The 18,935-nt window shown below is 39.1% G+C and overlaps 1 protein-coding gene across 5 annotated transcripts in view; it reads right to left on the bottom strand.

Moving 5' to 3' along the window:
• Positions 1 to 18,935, bottom strand: part of VPS41 (VPS41 subunit of HOPS complex) — a 222,817-nt gene that overhangs the window by 117,059 nt on the left and 86,823 nt on the right. For 4 of the 5 annotated variants that reach the window (XM_057431522.1, XM_057431520.1, XM_057431523.1 and 1 more), the window contains 4 exons: positions 12,841 to 12,940; positions 12,025 to 12,069; positions 10,356 to 10,435; positions 8,459 to 8,814 (listed from right to left, as the gene is read on the bottom strand). In XM_057431522.1, the coding sequence (XP_057287505.1) occupies positions 8,734 to 8,814; positions 10,356 to 10,435; positions 12,025 to 12,069; positions 12,841 to 12,940 (306 nt within the window). In that variant the 3' untranslated portion in view covers positions 8,459 to 8,733. Of the gene's footprint in view, positions 1 to 8,458; positions 8,815 to 10,355; positions 10,436 to 12,024; positions 12,070 to 12,840; positions 12,941 to 18,935 lie in introns of those variants that run through there. The other variant, XM_057431521.1, reaches the window with a different exon arrangement.

Here is an 18,935-nt window from a genome sequence, read left to right as displayed (position 1 = left end):
TATTAACCCTAAGAGACACTGTGCATACCTCACCACAGAGCAAGGAAAGGCAGCTGCCCAAGAGCTAATTTAATTTCAGAACAGAGAAGACAACAAAAGGCAGCAAGCAGAACAACACTGGTTTCTTTCTATGCCTACAGAGATCCTTCTGAAGTGCATAATGAACTTAATTAGGAAAATCTTCTTACCAGTCTTTGCTAATTCATGTGCCTATGGAGAAACCGAAAAGGTGAATGATCAGAAAGATTCTATCTGCAAGCCAGATCTGTGTGAATTCGGTCTGGTTTATGGAGGGCAATGAGACACTTTCAACAATCTTGTCTGAGCAAACAGGTTTTTTTAGGTCGAAGTCAAGAATCCAGTGAGTTTTCTGAGGACGCATGGCAGGTACTGGTAGAAGCTGATGATGGTAATATATTTAGTACTTGTAGCACTCGTCAGGGAGGGACTGCTAATGACAGGATAAGCTAGAGAAAACAAGCCCACTTTGGAACAAACCATTTGCTCTAGCAAGAGCACATTATACATTCATTAGCGCTAGCAGCTAAAATTGCAGAAGTTCAAAGTATCATTTCAGGGAGGGCTTCAGGTTTTGGCATTTGGCTTTAACCTCAGTTTTACTGAGCATATAAAATAGGATTAAAACACTGGAAACTAAGATCATGCCTGTACTATGCCATTTTTCTCGTTCATGTCTATTTATGAAGTTAAATAGTGACTACACAAAAAATGGATTTATGTGCAAATAAAAACATATCCCATGAAAGACGTCTAACCAGAACATTTAGAACATTTTTATTCCCTTGGTTTGTTTTCCTTCCAAGGTGCTCTCTAAATTATTCAAGTGGAACTGATTTAGTTTGCAAAGCAGGGCTATTTCCACACTGGCAGAATACTTAACGGCAGCTTGAGGTGTAAGTATTGCAGACACCAAGAAGCAATCTTATAAACAGATTAACATCAAGAGGAGGTTCTATAGCTGGTTACGCACCACCCTTTCTGCTTCTTAAAATACGTAACTAAGAACAACCAACCAGAAGATATGTTGAATAAGATAGCACCATTGGCTTTTCATAGTACAATTAGGCTTAAATGTTGTATTGAAAAGAAGGATGAATGCGTATGATTAAAATTACTGCAGTGATTTTAACTATCACTATGCTGAGGTTCTGCTTTCATAATTCTTGCTTTACACAGTTCATCCGAGTCCAGAATAACAGAAATTGCAGACATAAAACTGAATATATTTGAGGGATAACACCTGTAAAAAACAAATTAACTATGTTATCACATACAGCATAAACCTACCCTTACCTTGTGTTCAGAAAACTCACTAGAAATCCACCAAACCAAGTTTCTGTGCAATTGTGGCTGAGTTTTGTTATCCTGTTCTCAGGGGTGGAGATCACAACCATAGACTGTCACTCACCTGTGTTAGCCTTGTGATTCTAAGGCCAGGGGGCTAAAGCATCTGTAACACAGAGACCGAATGCTCAGCACTAATTGCTTTGTTCCACTCACACCATGCTGCTTGGTGATGCCAACATAGTAAGAGATCGCTTTTCTCTGGTGTTCAGCAGCAAGAAATCATTCCAGAACATGGATTTCTGCCACCTCACTGTGGTATGCTTGCACCAAGGTCAGAGTGTGAGACAGAGATTTTGCTTTCATCACAGGAAGTTTTTGTGTTGGGTATTTTTGCCTGTCTTTTTTTTTTTTCTCATGTTTTCTTTTTGGGTTGACTTACTTCTGGTTTTATTTCTATAGTTCAATCACCTGACGGGGAGATTCACAACACAAATTAAATAAAAAATGCAAAGAGTTACATTAATTTCTTTGTGAAAAGCACATGTTTGTTTTAATCCAAACACCTAGCCATCTGATCCTCATCTGCAGGATCATCTTAACCTTTATGTGTGTATCAAATCATTGTGGTGCTCAGGGTTCTCAGAATAGCAGCAGCTATGAATTTTCTCTTCCATCATCCTCCTGAAACCTAACCATCTGTCATTCAGTGAGATTTATTGGCCATTTGAAGTGAAGTGGGAATTCAGCTGTTGCCTTCTCAGGACTACCTTAGATAGGGGCTTCTGTTGTACCACTCAGTAGCCTGGCGATCTGAAAGTGTTGCAGTGTGACATTCTTAATGACAGATTTTGGCCCAGTGAATCATTGATTCTATTTCCTCTCAAGACAATGAACCTTTTAGGAGGGATTAATAACAGCAAAACAAGGACGGCAACCTCAGAAGAACTGTAATGCTTCATTATAGTATGTTACCTCCATTCCTCATGCCAAAACCCAAGCAGCAGCCAGCCACAAGCCTGCTATAGTGAGATGCAGTGGGAGGGTAGAAAACAGACAAGCCCTGAGACAAGTCCTGGCTTAAGAGAAAGAAGGATCTAAATTTTCCACACTGAGTAAATGAAGTGAGGGATCCTGTTTCACTTCTCCTTCATGCTTTGAATAGGAATGCTGAATTGCTTTTACTGTCTCCTTCATCAGGGAGAGCTCACCATCCTGTCACAGCTTGTGCCAAATGAAGGAGATCAAATCGCCCAGCACAGGGGACCTCAGCCAAAGCTGGCACATGTCCCCTAAGCGAGCTGCCACTGTGGTAGATGGGGCAGCATCTGACTTCAGGGGGAAGGAAGGGAGCCTGTTACAGTGTGCTCCCATAGAACCTACCAAAGACACACACAAACACAGGCTTCCTGTGGACACACCGACCTGGACACAGGACACTCACCTCCACAAACCGAAACTGCCGATGTTCCTTCTTCAAAACATATTAACTGCTTTTAAATTGCTTCAAATTACATTTGCTACCTTAGAACGTATTTGAATTGAAAAATGTTTTCTCTGCTTCATTAACACGGAAACCTCTTTCTCCCATTGCAGGGATCACAGGAAACCTGACTGCGTCTAATTTGCCCCCTCATTTTTATCTAGCTGTTTGTTGTGGTTGTTGTTGCTTTTGAACAATTAAGCTTTACTGTGCCAGATTACTTTCTTGCTTTTACGTCTTAGTAGGACATTGAATTTGACCACATTAAGGACTCTTACTAAGTGCCTTTCAGTTGTAGTGTTCAGGTTCTGTGCAGTTCCCAGGGCAAAAACTCAAGGACTGATTCTTCTTTTGTGCCCTCTGATGAGGTGCTTCAAGGCCTTTTGAAGCACTGAAAATGCCATTTTCTAATGATGCCTCATTGTGACTTACACAGGCATGGCTGAAGTCTGACAGTGCCAGTCTGGCAGCTCTTTGTGCCTTCGCCTCTTAGCACACCGTGCTACCATACAGGTCAGGTGGCTGACAATATATCCCCCCTATTACTGTGCTCTTTATGCAGGCACACTATTTCAGAAGTTTTTTGACACTGAAGAGAGGATGAAAATCTGCATAGCGCAGAGCAGAGTTAATGCAGAAATACATTCTTGGCTCAGCTTTACAGACTGCACAAAGAAAATGCTTCCCAACTTTGGTTTCATTTAGCTAAAGATATCAATTACTTTGCAGAAATTCCAGATGAAGACTCTTAGTAGCTGGTGTTGGATACACTGAAAAGTGCTCCAGTGATTCTTCTGTCAGCATGTGCAAAACCAGCTGCTACTGAATGGCTCCTACAGAGTGAAACCACTATTGTCACCTGCACCTTGCAGTGCTGCTACTATACTGTGTGCAAGACATGGTAACACGTGAGACAACTGCTCGTTTTTAAAAACATTTCCCTTAATCTGATTTTTAAACAATCCACAACTGCTTATTGTGGCTCTTGTCCCTCACTACCACCACTGACATAAACCTGCATCTTATGGGAGCACTATTCGGAATACATCATCCAGCTAACATCTTGCTAAATACAATTTTACAGCCATTGGACACCAAGATACCATTATCCTGTCAACCTAATTGGACTTAAATCCTACTGGGATCAGACTAAAAGCAACGGTGAAAACTCCAACCAGCAACACAACTGCCCTCTGCAGCTTCTGCCACTTTCTAGCTGTTAACTACTCTCCCAACACCTCTACTCCTGGCAGTTCCTCCAGGATGGCGTCCCACCAACCTCCTGCTGCTGCAGCACCACAACTGGTCCTAAGCACAATCCTGGAGCAGAAGCCACTGGCAGCCCTGTCCATTCAGACTGCAATATGTGGTGGATGTCGCAAGAGACCCACTCTACTGCAAAAACTTACTATGATCGTTATTCCTTGAAGCCTTTTAAGACAGAATGTAGGTCACTCCCACTATGACTCATTGACTTCTCTTAGAATTTCTCACACATCCTATTCTCTTGTGTTTGATGCCTCAGATGCTTCAGATGTCTCGTTTTCTGCATAGTTTAATATTTGATTACAGTAAAAGAAAGCACACATTGTCTTGAGGAACAGAAAAAAACATTATCTAGGGATTTTTATAATGCCAAGAGAAAATTAATCTTTCATGGCGCAGTGGAGTAAGAAGACAGTCCCCAAAGTATATAATTAAAGAGTTATTCTGGAAATGTGGTACTTCCTTACAAGTCTTGTTTAAAGCATTTTAAGAATACAGCAATTGGTTTAGAGCTGGTGTTTGGCAAAGATCTGCTCGAGGGAGAAGCTCTTCTAGAGAGGAAGAGACCCTGTTAATGTTGTGTCTTGCATTTGTAAATAAGGATGAAAGTGATGATGCATGGATATGAAGTCAGAACTGTACAACAGAAGACAGGGAAAACAGGCTTCTCTGAGAGATTTCCCTCATTCAGATAATGGTCCTTGTTCAGCATTAGGTAAGATTTTTCCTGCAAGTGTTTTTCCAAACTGCTGCCAAATGATGCAGGCAGGGACTAGTCCAACCAGGCTGCAGAGATGACACTGTATTTTCCAAGGTGACCAAGGCATACAATACTTGAATGCTAATTTTACAACATTCCACAAATGGGAAATCCAACGTGAGGTTTTCCTTGAAGAGGTTATTTGCTATTCCAGTTCTCTTGAATGGCAGTCAGGAACTCGACTGACCAAGGAGAAAACCACTGTGATAGGAGTACACAAAGGGGAAAATGGTGCCTGCCTAGAAGACTTTAGCTATTAACCATTTAAAGTGGTTAAAGTGATATATTCTAAAGTGATATATTCTTAAAGTGATACACTCTAAAATGAAAACTTGCTAAGCAAACCTGTGCAGTCTGTACAGAATACTGACAGCCTCTATACTGCCATCAGCCAAAATTTGGAAAAAGATGCTGCAGCATGGTCTCCTACTAAAAATACATTACAAAACATAGCAGGCAACTGGGTATTTCTTGTTCTTTGCTTCACAGCAGTCCTTGACAAATCTGCAGTCAAGTGCTTGGCAGCAACTGTCCATGAAAACACTCATTTCGAATAGGAAAATGATGTGGATCTAAAAATGGGAAAATAACTAATTTTGTCATCACTCTGGCTCTGTAACACAAGATCAGGGTCAGATAAGGAACAACTTACTCCTGTTCATCACACGATACCCCCCATGTTCAAGGTTTTCCACAGCTGTCAGGTGCAGCTCCAGGTAGAGGACATACCTTGTGTACAGAATGACTCCTTTAAGTATTACCTGACCCACTGATTCATGCAATGCTAGGCAGCAGACTCTTGCCCAAGCACTAAACACAGTTGATTCAACACATCACTCATCTGGTAGAGAAGCTGCCTCAAGCCCACTGAAACACAGCTACGAGCCAGTGAACACATGAGATGTAGCCGTAGCAGGAGACAGCAAAAGCCAGTTGTGCACCTCTCAACCCCAGGGAGACCCAAAAGATCTGCAGAGCCTCTCCCAGTCCCTTTCAGACACTGTCTGAATCAGCCATTAAAAGATCACCCAATAAATACTTCATTACCTGCCCCACAAATCACTGGCTGGAGCTTCACTCTGGGCATGTCCCAGGCCCCACAGGTCTGCAGGGAACAGATAAACTCTGCCTTTTGCAGAAGTCAACCTTTATCCTGATGCTGTCACTTCTCCCTGCACTCTCATTTCAGCAGGACTAAAGAGCCTCATGCTCACCAAGCACTTCTTCTGGGCACTCCTCACTCCTTATGGGCCCCAACATTGCCACCAAGCCTATCACACAGCACTGTCTCAAAACCATAAACCAAAGGCAGATGACAAAAACCATCTAAAGACTCATATAACCAAAATACTTTTGTCTCTTAGATATGGCAGACCAACACATTCTTAGGTGATCCATCACGTATCCTTTCAGTTAGCTTTATTGGTCATTATTGTAGAAATCACACAGAACTGGATGGATCAGTGAAAAAAACAGTATTTCTCTTGTTTAAGTTTACCTTCATTAGAAGCACAAGCAGTTTGACAAATGGACTGACATCTTAAATGAGCTCTGGTGAAACTGGTAAGTGCTATTCTGTTCTTTTCTGAAGGTCTTTTCTTTAAGGCTACTTCTTAGTCAGAACTCTTCACCGGTAGAAAAGCTCTTGGGTAGCTGAATATTTTAGACTTTAACTTCAGACATTTTCTATGATGTGAAGGCTTCTTATGAAGAAAACTGAATCAAAGTCAGGACTGTGTATTTCTTGTGGAATCCTAATGAGGGAATTTAGAATTCAGGAACATGAAAAGAGTAGTCCCTGAAGCCCAAAATGAAAGAAGCTTTGGATTTAGAGAAGATTTTGATTAGATTTTCATACAGTCATTTAAAATGACTTGCATAATGCAAAGAATATGCCAGGTTATAATGCAGTATGATTGCTAGGGATGGCAGGCTGGCAAACTGAGTCACTGAATGCTCAAATGCTTTAGGGAATTTAAGGTCAAGCTGAAGTAAACAACAGACCTACTTTAAATTAGCATATAACTCTGAGCTACAGTTAGTTTGTGGCATAACTGTATAGAAGTTAGTTGACCTTTTCCTCCTGCAAGCTGACAGCTACGGCATTGCACAGTGCATTCTTCGGGTGTTACATAGAAAAGCTGCTTATAGCTACTGAAGAAGTGGGTTTTGAAGATGTTTCTAAACTTGTCTATTGCAACAGCTCATATATGACGATGAAACAGCTCTTGAGTTCATTGGAGCATTCTGTTTACTAGGAATCAAAGCAGCTCTTCTGATCAGTGAAGTAAAGAATGAATGAATGAACAATATACCTGAGAATATGTACTAGCCAGTGAATTGAACTGCTACAGAGCCAGGCTGTAATTCTTACGGGTGAAGCTTAACAAAGCTCCTATCCTTCTGTTATTTTATCTACTACATGTCCATAAACCACCTGCACCATTATCTATTTCTCCTCAGCTGTCTGTATTATCACAACAGAATGACTGTTATGTTTTTGAGATCCATCCTTTCAATGATAATTTTGTCTCTGTAACTATGCAGAGTAAATCCTACTATTTCTAATACACTTAAAATTTTATACCAGTATTATACGGATCTACTCAGCGGACAAAAAAATCACTGTTCAGATTGCTAGATCAGCTCAGCCAACTGCCCAGAGGATATCAAAAGAGTGTAATGAATTTACATAAACTAGAAATCCGGGTTTCGACAATACAAATGATTTTAAGGTGTACCTACATGGGAGTAAAGTACAGAAGGACTTAGAGGTGTTGCATTTTCCAGTTTTGAAGATACACTCCAGTATCACCCCACCACTGTTTCAGAACTTATGGCGTTAACTACTGGTTTAAACCTCACAATTTGATGGTAAAACATGTAGTTTTACCTTCAAACTCCAGTTCTTAAAAAGAGGAAAAAAATCTTGGGAGTTCTGAAACATTTTTTTTTTTTTCTTAAGTAAAGGATGCTTATATTTAATTTAATCAGAGAACATTATAAAGAGATTACATTACTGTGAAGACATTGTGAAAGATAACCTCCTTTGGAACAACAAACAGAATGCTGTTTAAATTAAAAATAAATATGGGTTTTTTTTAACATCCAAATAAACTGATTTAATTTCCCTATTCCCTTCCTAAGGCCAAAATAAACTTGTAGAGATCTTTGAAAGGTCAGATTTCCCTTCCTCCCCTCCCCATACTTAAATCAGACATTAGAACCACACTTGTAAGTGTAAAGAGCTGTTGCTAACAAAACTAAGGTTTCTGGATGATTTTAACAGGAGAGAAGGTCACCTTAAACTACTGCATTATGAACATCAATTGGGTAAATAACAAGTTTATAGCAAACTACAAATGTGTTACCATAAAACCAAGGTAAACTGTCCATGTGTGGAACAGTTAATGAGTTTGTTAATTTAATGACAGTCCTGAAGCAGGACTGAAGCACTGAAAGCAGTCAGACTCCTATGGGTCTCAAGTTAAACACGTCAGTAATAGACTACATCAGAACTCAAGGGGTTTAGCGAGCTAAGTACACAGCAATCCATCTTCCTTTACAGTATCTAACTATGAGGAGCCTGATACAGCTCCAAACTGTAAAGCACATTAACTGATAGCAAGCACAAATCTTCAAACTGTTTTCTTTCCTTCCTATTTTATTTCTCTTTTCTGTTGCAGAGATAAGTAATGAGCTGAGCAAAGGAACAGTGGCATATGAATTGTGTAACGAAGACTTACTAGGAAAACATTTTCACATCTTCTCTTTCCCCAAAATGTTCAACAAGCTGAATAACTTACACAAACAAGTTTTAAAGCACAATCAGATTTATATACAGAAATTTTAACTAACAGAAACTACAGTAGCTCAGCATGGTCCTACAGATTTGGTGTCACAGACTCTTATGGGACTGCTATTTCTTCATCTCCAGGATAGCACTTCCTGGCCCTCGGTGTTTGGCACTGCATATGTTGCAGAACTGAACAGAAGATACCTAGAAATGAAAAAGAAAAAAAGAATCTCTTAGAGAAATGCAGCCACATTAGAGTGTGGGAAAAGTGCCTTTCTCAATGTTACTGCTCAGAGTCAGGCTATCAACATCAGCGTGGACAGGCACAGGACAGCAATACAGAAGAAACGTAACAAAGCAGGCTGTTCTGGAGTCAGAGGGCAGTACACCTCACCACTTACTCCAAGTACATTCTCACCACCCTCCTGGAGAGTAAGGTCCAATTTCCTCCACAACAAAAAACATACAGAGTCAAAAGCACTGCTAATTATCTTCCTAGATAAGAGGAAAGTAAGTCGCTTGGTCAGCTCCACTGATCACTGATGTCTCAGTTACGACTCTGTCTTTAGGTAGAGTTCAACAGATTTCCAGCAGCTGAGGATATGGCAGGAATACTGTCCATTTGAGATCAAACAGGTATTTATTGTTACTACTGAGTTTAGCTCTGTGATGCTTTATGCATGCGTTATTTCCCTTTCAGTATGTCACCGGCAACCAAGTATCAGTAACACAGCTGATTACCTAAGGCCAAGAAATACTATACATTGGAGAATTTGGCCCAGATACATGCAGGTGTCTTTACATTCTTACATGCTATAGAATATATATACTGTAATACCCATGTCACATTTAGAAACCCACCTCACAGGTTACCTGTTCTAAAAAACTGAGAAAGCTGGATAAAACTTAGCTTATTTCCCAAATAATAAAATTAGTGGTAAACATTATTTGAATAAATATTTACTAGTTGTTGGGCTTTCTCATGCAAACGATCTAACTCATTTAGATTTTCAGGACATGTTTAAGTAGACATGCTGTACCATATGGCTACAAGCAGTTTGCTTGGTTACTTGCAGATTAAGTGATTCACCGAAGTTATTTTTTCAGTGGATGTTCATTTTCAGATACATATGCAGAATCAGATTAAATTCCATTTTTGTGGTGATTTTGTTACCACTCTGATGCTTTCCATTCTAAATTCAAGAATGGTTCTATCTAGATTTTGATTTGTTTTAAGGGGGGGGGAATTCCCTGATGAAAACAAGCATTTTCTGGGTATAAAGATGATTACAAAGATATTTAAATATTAAATCTGAAATTAGTGATTTTTTTTCTTCCAAGTCAGAAACATTTAATACACTTCTCTTGAGAAAATATCTTTATTCTTGTCTTTAATTAAACATACGTAAAGTGAGAGCTGCAATGGAAAGGAATTAATTAAAGAAATCAAACAGGTTGTATTCCCTGTATGTCTCAAAGGTGCGCTGAATATTCAGATTGCAGGAAGCGATAAAGTACACCTCAAACAGCAGCAATCTCTTTCTAAATTGGATGAACTTTAGTTGCAGTGGCCCTAAACTCCCTCTCCTTGGTCACATACTGCTATAGGTTATCACCACAGATAATTAGTGTAATCACACTGTAATTTCTGATAGAGCCATGCACTTCTCTACAGTCAACAAAAGGAAGTAATCTGTCCTTTTATCTTAGGCAAAAGTGTCAGAGAGATCAAGTTATTTCCTTACTGTGTTAGATACCGGGAGGCACTCCTTGTGAAACATGTGTCTGCAGTGGAACACTACCACATTGAAGGACTTGGATGCATCTAGGAAAAGAGGAAGGTAAATGCATTATAACAGGGCAACAAAACAAATAATTCAGTGGCTACAGCAGTACATAACTGCAATGTGTTCTACACACAGAAACATTGAGTAACAGCTCTCAAGTTAATTTCCAACTTATTCTGGCTCATTTATAGAAACCGTGGAGAGTGATGGTTTCAGGTAAGATGTCCCAATGATGGAGTTGGAAGACAATTTTATTTCATGGCTTAAATGCTGTATACCTTTGCACCAGAAACTTTTCATGTTAGTCTGTGCTACATGCAAAATTTGGGGAGGGAGAAGCAGCAAACTACCAGCAAATAATTTAGCCATTTTGAAGCAAAGTTAGCAAAGAAGATCTTGTGCTAGTAGTGTGGGGAGAACCAGAACATTAAGCAGTTCTAGTGCCTACACTGCACGCCGTGATCTTGAAATTTGGCAAGAAGCTGCCTAAGTGCATGATGTGCCTTTCGATTCCCACGTGAATACTTAGCCCCGTTATAAGCCTACATACCACATATGTCCACATATCCAAATAACAACTGCCTTACTCATCAGAATCCTCCACTGAAACAGGCTGCCCAGGGCAGTGGTGGAATCACTGGAAGTGTTCACAAACTGTGTAGATGAGGCCCTCAGTGACATGGTTTAGTGATGGCCTTGGCAGTGCTGGAGAATGGTTGGACTTGATGATCTTAAAGGTCTTTTCCAATCTGATTGATTCTATGGTTCTATAACTTTCAATTCCTTGGCTTCCACTCCCTCAACATGCATACCTCAAAAGGTATGCACATTCATCACTGCCAGGTTTTTTTATCACCATGCGACTGCTGTGGTCTGTACGGTGGCACATATGATCATAGGATAGTTGGTTTTATTTAGAGTGAAAAATGGTAGAAAGCAGATTGAAAAACTAATCGATTCTATTTGGGAAACAAAAATAAATAGGTCCATACATATTTTGTCTTACACATTCTTGTTTGGAGATGCCATGAGATTCTCCTTTTTTCTTAAGATGCCCAACAACTCTATTGGTGTATCCGAGCTATAGCTGCCTTGCAGAACGTGCAACTTCAAAATAATATCCTGATTTTCTAGTTTCAAAACTCACTTTAGAAGATATTTTAAAACCACAGTCTGTTGTAAGTTGTTTCAAACACGACAGCAGTGACTGAAGCCAAGAGCGTTCCACACTCTGACAAAAAGTATATTCCATAAAACGTCATGATCTACAAGTTCAGCCTAAATCGTTCAACAGAGTTGGACAAGATTTGGTGGCAACAGCTTACTTTTGTGGTTCTGATAATTTGTGAGAACATGTATGTTGATGGAATTTAAAGCTGCCACGTATTTCCAAGCAGAAAATAAGGAAGTCAAAGAAAATCTGGGTTTAATGCAACAAAAATAGTTCACACTTGACTCTACTCCCATATCAGAATTCCTAAGCAAGCTTTGCACAGGAGACTGATATTTATACAGGGATTATCAAGGAAAGCTATTACACATTTCTATGAATAAAAGCAAACAGCAGTTCCTCTAAAAATAATTAGAAAAAAAGACAACCTCTTTTCCTTCTAGCAAAGCATCCTACCTGAAGGAAGTATTGGAGACAGGCATGATTCACAGATGTTCTCCTCTATGAAAACAAAACAAACTTGTAACAGCTTTGTTAACAAACTCCAGGTTTACTTTTTTATGAAGTAGGCATGAACATACTACTAGTACAGAAACAGTGCTTGGTCTTAAAGTATTTACTTAAGATCCCTAACAGAGTCTGTTAAAGAATGAAGAGCAATACTGAAGCAGCATTTCTAGTAACAGCATGAGAAATGTTTAGATCTTTTGACTGTAATGATGGCAGAACTGCAGGAGTGGAGCTGTTTAGGATCAGCACTGTAGAGGCACAAGGCAAACTGGAACAAAGGAAGCATAAGATGGGTACACGGTATCTCTGCAGCATTTTGTAGCAGAAGCTCTGATCCTGTGTCCTTCTGTCAGTTTCTGCTTCTTTGTACTAACACACACATCATGAGCACCTTGCAAAGTATTTTCAACTATTTCTGAAAACTATCTTGTAGCTTTTGCTTTGGTTGCAGATTTGTAATCATCTGACTATCCATGTTGGCACTAAAAAGCATTTTTGACTTTTATAGATGAACTGCAGGACACCATGTGTTACTGGCTATGCAGAGATGGATTAAGGGAAAAAGCTGCATGCTGGATCTTGCAGTTTTTGAGATACAAGTAGTTCCTACTCAAAGAGGAAAGCACTAATACCCTACTACACTCTACCAATAAGGTAGGATACTCAGGCTTTGGGCGTCTTCCAAAGCAGAAAGTCATGTGGCTTCAGTGTATAAACCAAGACTTCAAACCTTGAAAGTGGCCATGTTTCCTCTGTACCCACCATCTACTAGAACACCCTTCATCTGAGTCCGATGCATCTTCTTTAATAACGAAAGAGAATCAGCAACAAGTATCTTCTTGCAACCTTCCCGAAGCAAGATCTGTTGGTGCAAAGAACAAAATACAGCGGTTGTTGAACAGATGGGATATCAGCTATCCTGGGATGTCTCCACTGGGTTTTCACTGCCAAAGAGAGCACAGGGAATGTTTTAAGACTTTTCAAGCTATTATAAAGGAGGGAAAGGGGGAACCTCCAGGTGCTACCATCTCTACCTAAATGAACCCCCCACATAATAAAATACTCTTTACAAATACGCTGTTGTCATAAATTATGATCTTCCTATGAGCTTGTCTGAACAAAATACAACAAATTTTTACAGTGCCCCTCACAATTGGTTTCCAACTGTAGACACAGAAATTCAAAATTTAGTTTGTTCCAACGTATTTCTTGCTGAAGGGTCATTTTGTAAGCAGTACCAAATGCCCACACAACCAAAGGTCCAGAGCTTTTTCCTCTTTAGCAAAAATCTCAGCCCCCTTTCTACTTATTTAGTATTTATCATGAGATTGACAGGTCATTGCCTGACAGTGCTGTGAAACACAAAATGCAATCAAGGGCATCAGAATGATACAGAGCCTTATTTCACAATACTTTAACAAAGCAAGTCTGACAATATGACAAACCCAAATCAGTTGTGTGGGATTTTTCTTCCTCCTCCCAAATTGATGCTTGGATATTTCTTTTCCAAGACAACAATTCCTTTGAAATGAAGCTCACAGCCAGTTGTAAGCTCAACCACCCCACCAGAAAAGTCATATAAAGCAGCAATGTGCATTCCTTTTTTCAGGCTATTTGCAATTGAGCATTCTAATATCGTCCACAATACTAATGCAAATACCTAAAAAGTAGTAGAATAGATTTTACAGCCAGTTAAACACTGTCCAAACCCTTATCTTCTTGTATACATATTGTGAAGCAACAAGGACACACAGCCAAGAATGATGTGCAAATCTGAAACACATTAAGAAAATGAAAACTGAGTAGCAATAAGAATTTCACACTGGGCACGTCAGTGTGTAAATGACATTACACAGTATTACGACACATTGAGCTATAGAACATCTCAGAGCACCAGAAGCAGAATGCAGCTCTACAAGACAAATGCTTAGAAAACTAATCCTTAGCATCTGTAATATCAGGAACTATATGAGTATGTCTTTTCCGTTCCAACTTTTTCCAAAGGCAACAGAGAATGTTCAATTTTGGTGTAAATATAGAAAAATGTCACTAGCTTTGAAAAAAAATACTAAAACACTTTGCAAGGACAACTGAATGAGACTGTCTTTCAGAATGAGTGCCTGCTAGACCAAAATATTCTCAACCAGCAAATTATATCCCAAAGACAGGTAAGTAACTTAGAGCAGATGAGGTCTTGGCTACATACTTTGCTAGCTGCACTCAGCATAAGCAGATGAAAAATCCCGTGCTTAACTAAAAGGAGTAAAGAAAGCGTGTTAAATAAGAGGGCTGGAACAGAAATACAATGGGAAGAAGAGAGCAAGATTTACTATTTTCTACTTAAAATACAGTGTGACAATAGGAAAGCCTCATTTAAACACAGACAAATAAAGGGAGAAACATCATTAAGTTACTGGAAAGCCTCAATACTGTTTGATGCTTGAAAACCAGAAGTAACAGCAATATCTTTTAAGACTCATGCACTATGTTTCCCTCACTATTTAAACCCCACTGAGATTTTTCCATACCTCATTCAATGACTGTTTATCAGACCTTATTCTGCTAGAAATGGAATACAGTAAGCAGCTATTGTTATATAAAAGGAAAAGTCACAGCAAAGAATGTAAAATGTCAAATCTCAAGGTAATAAATCTCAACACTTCTGCAGAAACAGATTTGAAGAGCTCAATTGATGAGATGAATCATAGAGAAGCAGGAAAAGCAATTTGGAGATGAAACAGAGGGAGAAAGAATGTTTGAATTAACTTCTTTACATTAAAAGGAGAAGTATATAAATGTGCACCCTAAGATTAGGCTTAAATTGATGTCAGGCTTAAATCTGTAATGAAACCACTTTCTGAGGAGAATAAATAAGACTCAGGATGAAATGGTATCTTTTCTCCCCCTTTACAAGAACATCATTGTAAGCACAAGCACGACAGCATGATACATCTACAGAAAATGTTTAGGCAGATATAATGCTTTTTACCAAATTAATGACAACTTCTGAAATCAAAACGTCTACTGCAAAAGAACACTAATTCATCTTCTGATTTTATCAGGGAAGATGGTACTCAATAATTAAAATCAGAAGCCATAAAAACTTCTATTCAATTTTAAAAGTTCTGATTTACAAACGCCTAACTCTATCTTTAAAGGAAATCACTGCAGCATGCAGTTAATTTGAAAGGATCTACTCAAACCTCTGGGAATGAATTCAGGCCTTGCTTCAGTTTAGCACTCGAACAAGTCCAAGTTTCTCAAGGCCAACGAACCAACCACAATTAAAAGCACATTAGTTTTAGTCTTTAGAACCAAAAGGCAGATGTCCCTCTGTTCAAGCCGTCACCTGCCCTCTAGTGCCTCCAAGGTGTCTGAACAGCAGCTTAGTCAAGTTCAGGAGCAAGAGCCAACAATTTTTTCATGTTCTATTTCAAGTATTCACCAAATGATCATTGGTTTCTATTCGCTCATGAACTCTGTTATGGCTGGATTGACGTGAATTCTGTGAGTGGATGAATCTCTGTTATCCATCAGAGTTACTTCAGGTGCAGATGAACTGCAAACTCGTAAGTCAACATTTGAGTAAAATGGCCAGTCCACAAGATCTAGAGGTACTGCATCTAACAAATTGCTTTTGTATTTTAAAACTAGGGGAAAAGAAAACACCAGCATCTTTTGAAGTTTCCTTCTAACAACCGTCATACAAAGGGTGTTTCTTTCTAAAACAAAGGAAGTATTTAAATCTCTTCCAACACCACAAGCATTTCCTGAAGTTCATTCAGGTTAGACTAACGCTGAAAAGACACCTATTTTATACACCTGGAAAGTGTAACAAACTTATAATTCACAGGTGCACAAATAAGGGGACTTTTCTATCAGCCTTCTCTGTGAGACATGTGATACAATGCTTTAGAAACCTTGAGCATGATCCCAGACTGGTTTGGGTTGGAAAGAACCTTAAAGCTCATCCAGATCCAACCCCCTGCCATGGGCAGGGACACCTTCCACTAGAGCAGGTTGCTCCAAGCCCCGTTCAACCTGACCTTGAGCACTGCCAGGGATGGGGCAGCCACAGCTTCTCTGGGCACCCTCTGCAAGTTCTTATTTTAAGACAGGCTCCTGCATTCCTCATTCATAAGTTAAGGCTGAATTAAACGTGTGAACTGTTTTATATATTTTTCAGTTTTATTTCCAAGGAACTAACTATAAAAGGCAAGTAAAAAGTTCACCAATATATTCCAGAAAGAAGGTCTGTAAGATCAGACCATTGTCAAACTGGTGAGTTTCAGTCCACAGAAGTTGTATAAAACCAACGTCAGTAGCACTTGTTTCACCAAAAAAATACAATAGTTTGAATTTATATTTTGCATAGAAATATTAATAAATGCTGATTTTGCTACAGTTTTCAAACAGAAGCATTACTGCTCTAATTGTGTTGGCTAAGGGAGGTTTTAAGAACAATTACACTGTAAATTTCTGTTGGGAAGAGAGGTTCCTCATGAGCTTCACAGAAGCAATGTCTATGCATGGAAACCAAATTCAAGTTACGCTAACAACAACTTTCCAATTGTATGGAGACAACGCTGAGTTTTGGCTCTGTGTCTTGGAAAACACTTTTAAATGCAAGCAGTAAAAATGAAAACCATTAAGCTTTTGTCAGGGGATCAATATGACTGGCCTCAGTTTGGTTAGCTGACCACACGTTTAAATGGTATTTAGTTAAGCTGAACACACTGACAGAAGAGCAGTGATTTACCCGTTATTAAGTAAAAGTTGTGCTAGGAATATGTAATTTCTCATAAATAAGCAGGTTTCTCCTTAAGGCAACGCATCTCCAGGATTTATAAATTCAAAGGAAGTAGTCTGTGGTCTATTTTAGCTATAGATTTATGGCCCTAAAGAACTAGATTTCAGGAGTTAAATATAAAATCTAATTAAAAAATTTAGACTACCCTACACTTAATAAATACTCCAGCTAAAATGCAGACAACTAGAACTTAGTTGTTGTTGCCTATGCCTTCATACCTTTGTTGTCTATGGATGTTACTGTGTATAAACACTAAAATCAGTATTATTTCAGGAATAAATAAACTTTCATCGCTACAATACATCAGTGCTACTCGATTATGTGCTGTGGTTTTAATACATTAACTCAGATGATGACAAAGAGGAAACATTATAATAAATGATCCTCAGGAGGTAAAAAAGCAACCAAACAAAGAATAATCACTTGGAGTTTTAATCCCAATTCAGAAAACCACTTAAGTACTTAAATATTTTCCTACTTAGGGGAACACCCAAGAGCGTGTTCAGATTTAAGTTCGTGGTAGACTGCACTTCCTGAAGTGGGAAAATAAAAATGAGTATTCTTGAAGAGTAATAATGCAGCTTAAGAGATTTCTACTTGTAAAGCAGAGATGTAACACCAGAGAAAAAGCAAATTAACAGTCCTTACATGAAGTTGTAGCCTAAGAACAAAGTCTCATGTGATCTACACTTTATTTTTACCCAGTAGAATACCTAAGTCTATTATTAGTGCCATGCTTGGTTGGTAGTGAACAGATATTAACTCCTTTCCACAGGTGTAAGTTAACCACGCAGAGCTAAGGTGAGCTTGGAGTAGCACACAGAACTCTTACAGCAGTTCATCTAATGGGTGGTAATTAGTTAATGTGAAGCAACCTGTCTGCTATATGCCAACATTAATAACAACTTAAACCATTCAGGGAAGATCCCAGATTAAAAAAACAACAAACTCTGTTGCATCAGTAGATTTCCCTGTTGGATTCTCTAACGCACACTGTAAGCCACATATGGCACGCTTTGGCAGCCACCCAATTTGATTCACTTGGTTTTGCTGGGATGTAAAGAATTGTTTTCAAAAAGACAGACTGTCAAAGGCACTGCTTTTAGCTCCTACCCATGTTTCACATCACATCTAACGCAGAGATAGGAGTGCATTAGGAAATTTGCATCCATATACTTACATAAACATAAAACATAGAGGGCATGGACTTCTCACTGTGAACCTATGCAACATGATGCAAAGGTGGGACCAGGCATCATACAAACACACCAAAGGCTAGCTTTAAACCAGCTAATGAGGCAGCAGTCATGATGGAACTGCTGGACGCAGAAACAGCCCTGCTGTAAGATTTAATTTGCCAGTTTAAGGCTACTTGGGTGAGTGTTCAAGAGCTGAGATCACATCTCTACTTTTCAGTGTAGACACATTATCTGTTCATAAACTGTACTTTACATTGTCGGTAATACTTCAGGAACAGGCTTAAGCTACAGCTCACATTCCTCTAAAGGCCCCTTTTTCTGGCTATATTGTCTTGCTATCCTACAAGCAAGCCAAGCACAAATTACATCAACCTTCCCTAATTTTACTGTTCCTGTGAGATCTAAATTTTAGCCCTAGAGCTATCCAAATCTACTTCAAAATGAATTAATTTGGAATCTATGAAGCATTTCAATGCTAACAGCAAATAATTTTGGATATTACTGTGAAGGTTAAATACAGCCTTTTAATCCTAAAGTAATTTTGTTAAAAGGTACATGAGGACAAAATTATTCTTCCCTCCCCATGACCAAAACGATGTCATCGGCTTTGTCTGAAGCCATGCAATATAGTTTGCATGCAGGGTAAAGCTGCAGCTCTTCACACAGCACCTTCTCAGTCTGCTGCAGACACCCCCAAAACATACATTTGAAGGCAGGAACAGCAGGATCAGCAGTGCAAGCTGTAGGTCACTGACAGCAGCAAGATTCGCAGGCAACTGCTAAATAGCATGCTATTTAGCTAGTATCATTTCATGATAGTCAAGTAAAAACTGGAAGTAATGTTACAA

This window comes from Pezoporus wallicus, unplaced genomic scaffold, assembly GCF_028554395.1.
Source record: "Pezoporus wallicus isolate ANWC-B61680 ecotype Strahan unplaced genomic scaffold, APGP_CSIRO_Pwel_v1 scaffold_11491, whole genome shotgun sequence".
Classification (NCBI taxonomy): domain Eukaryota; kingdom Metazoa; phylum Chordata; class Aves; order Psittaciformes; family Psittacidae; genus Pezoporus; species Pezoporus wallicus.
The sequence above is the reverse complement of the archived record's forward strand: the minus strand, read 5'-3'. Positions and strand labels throughout refer to the sequence as shown.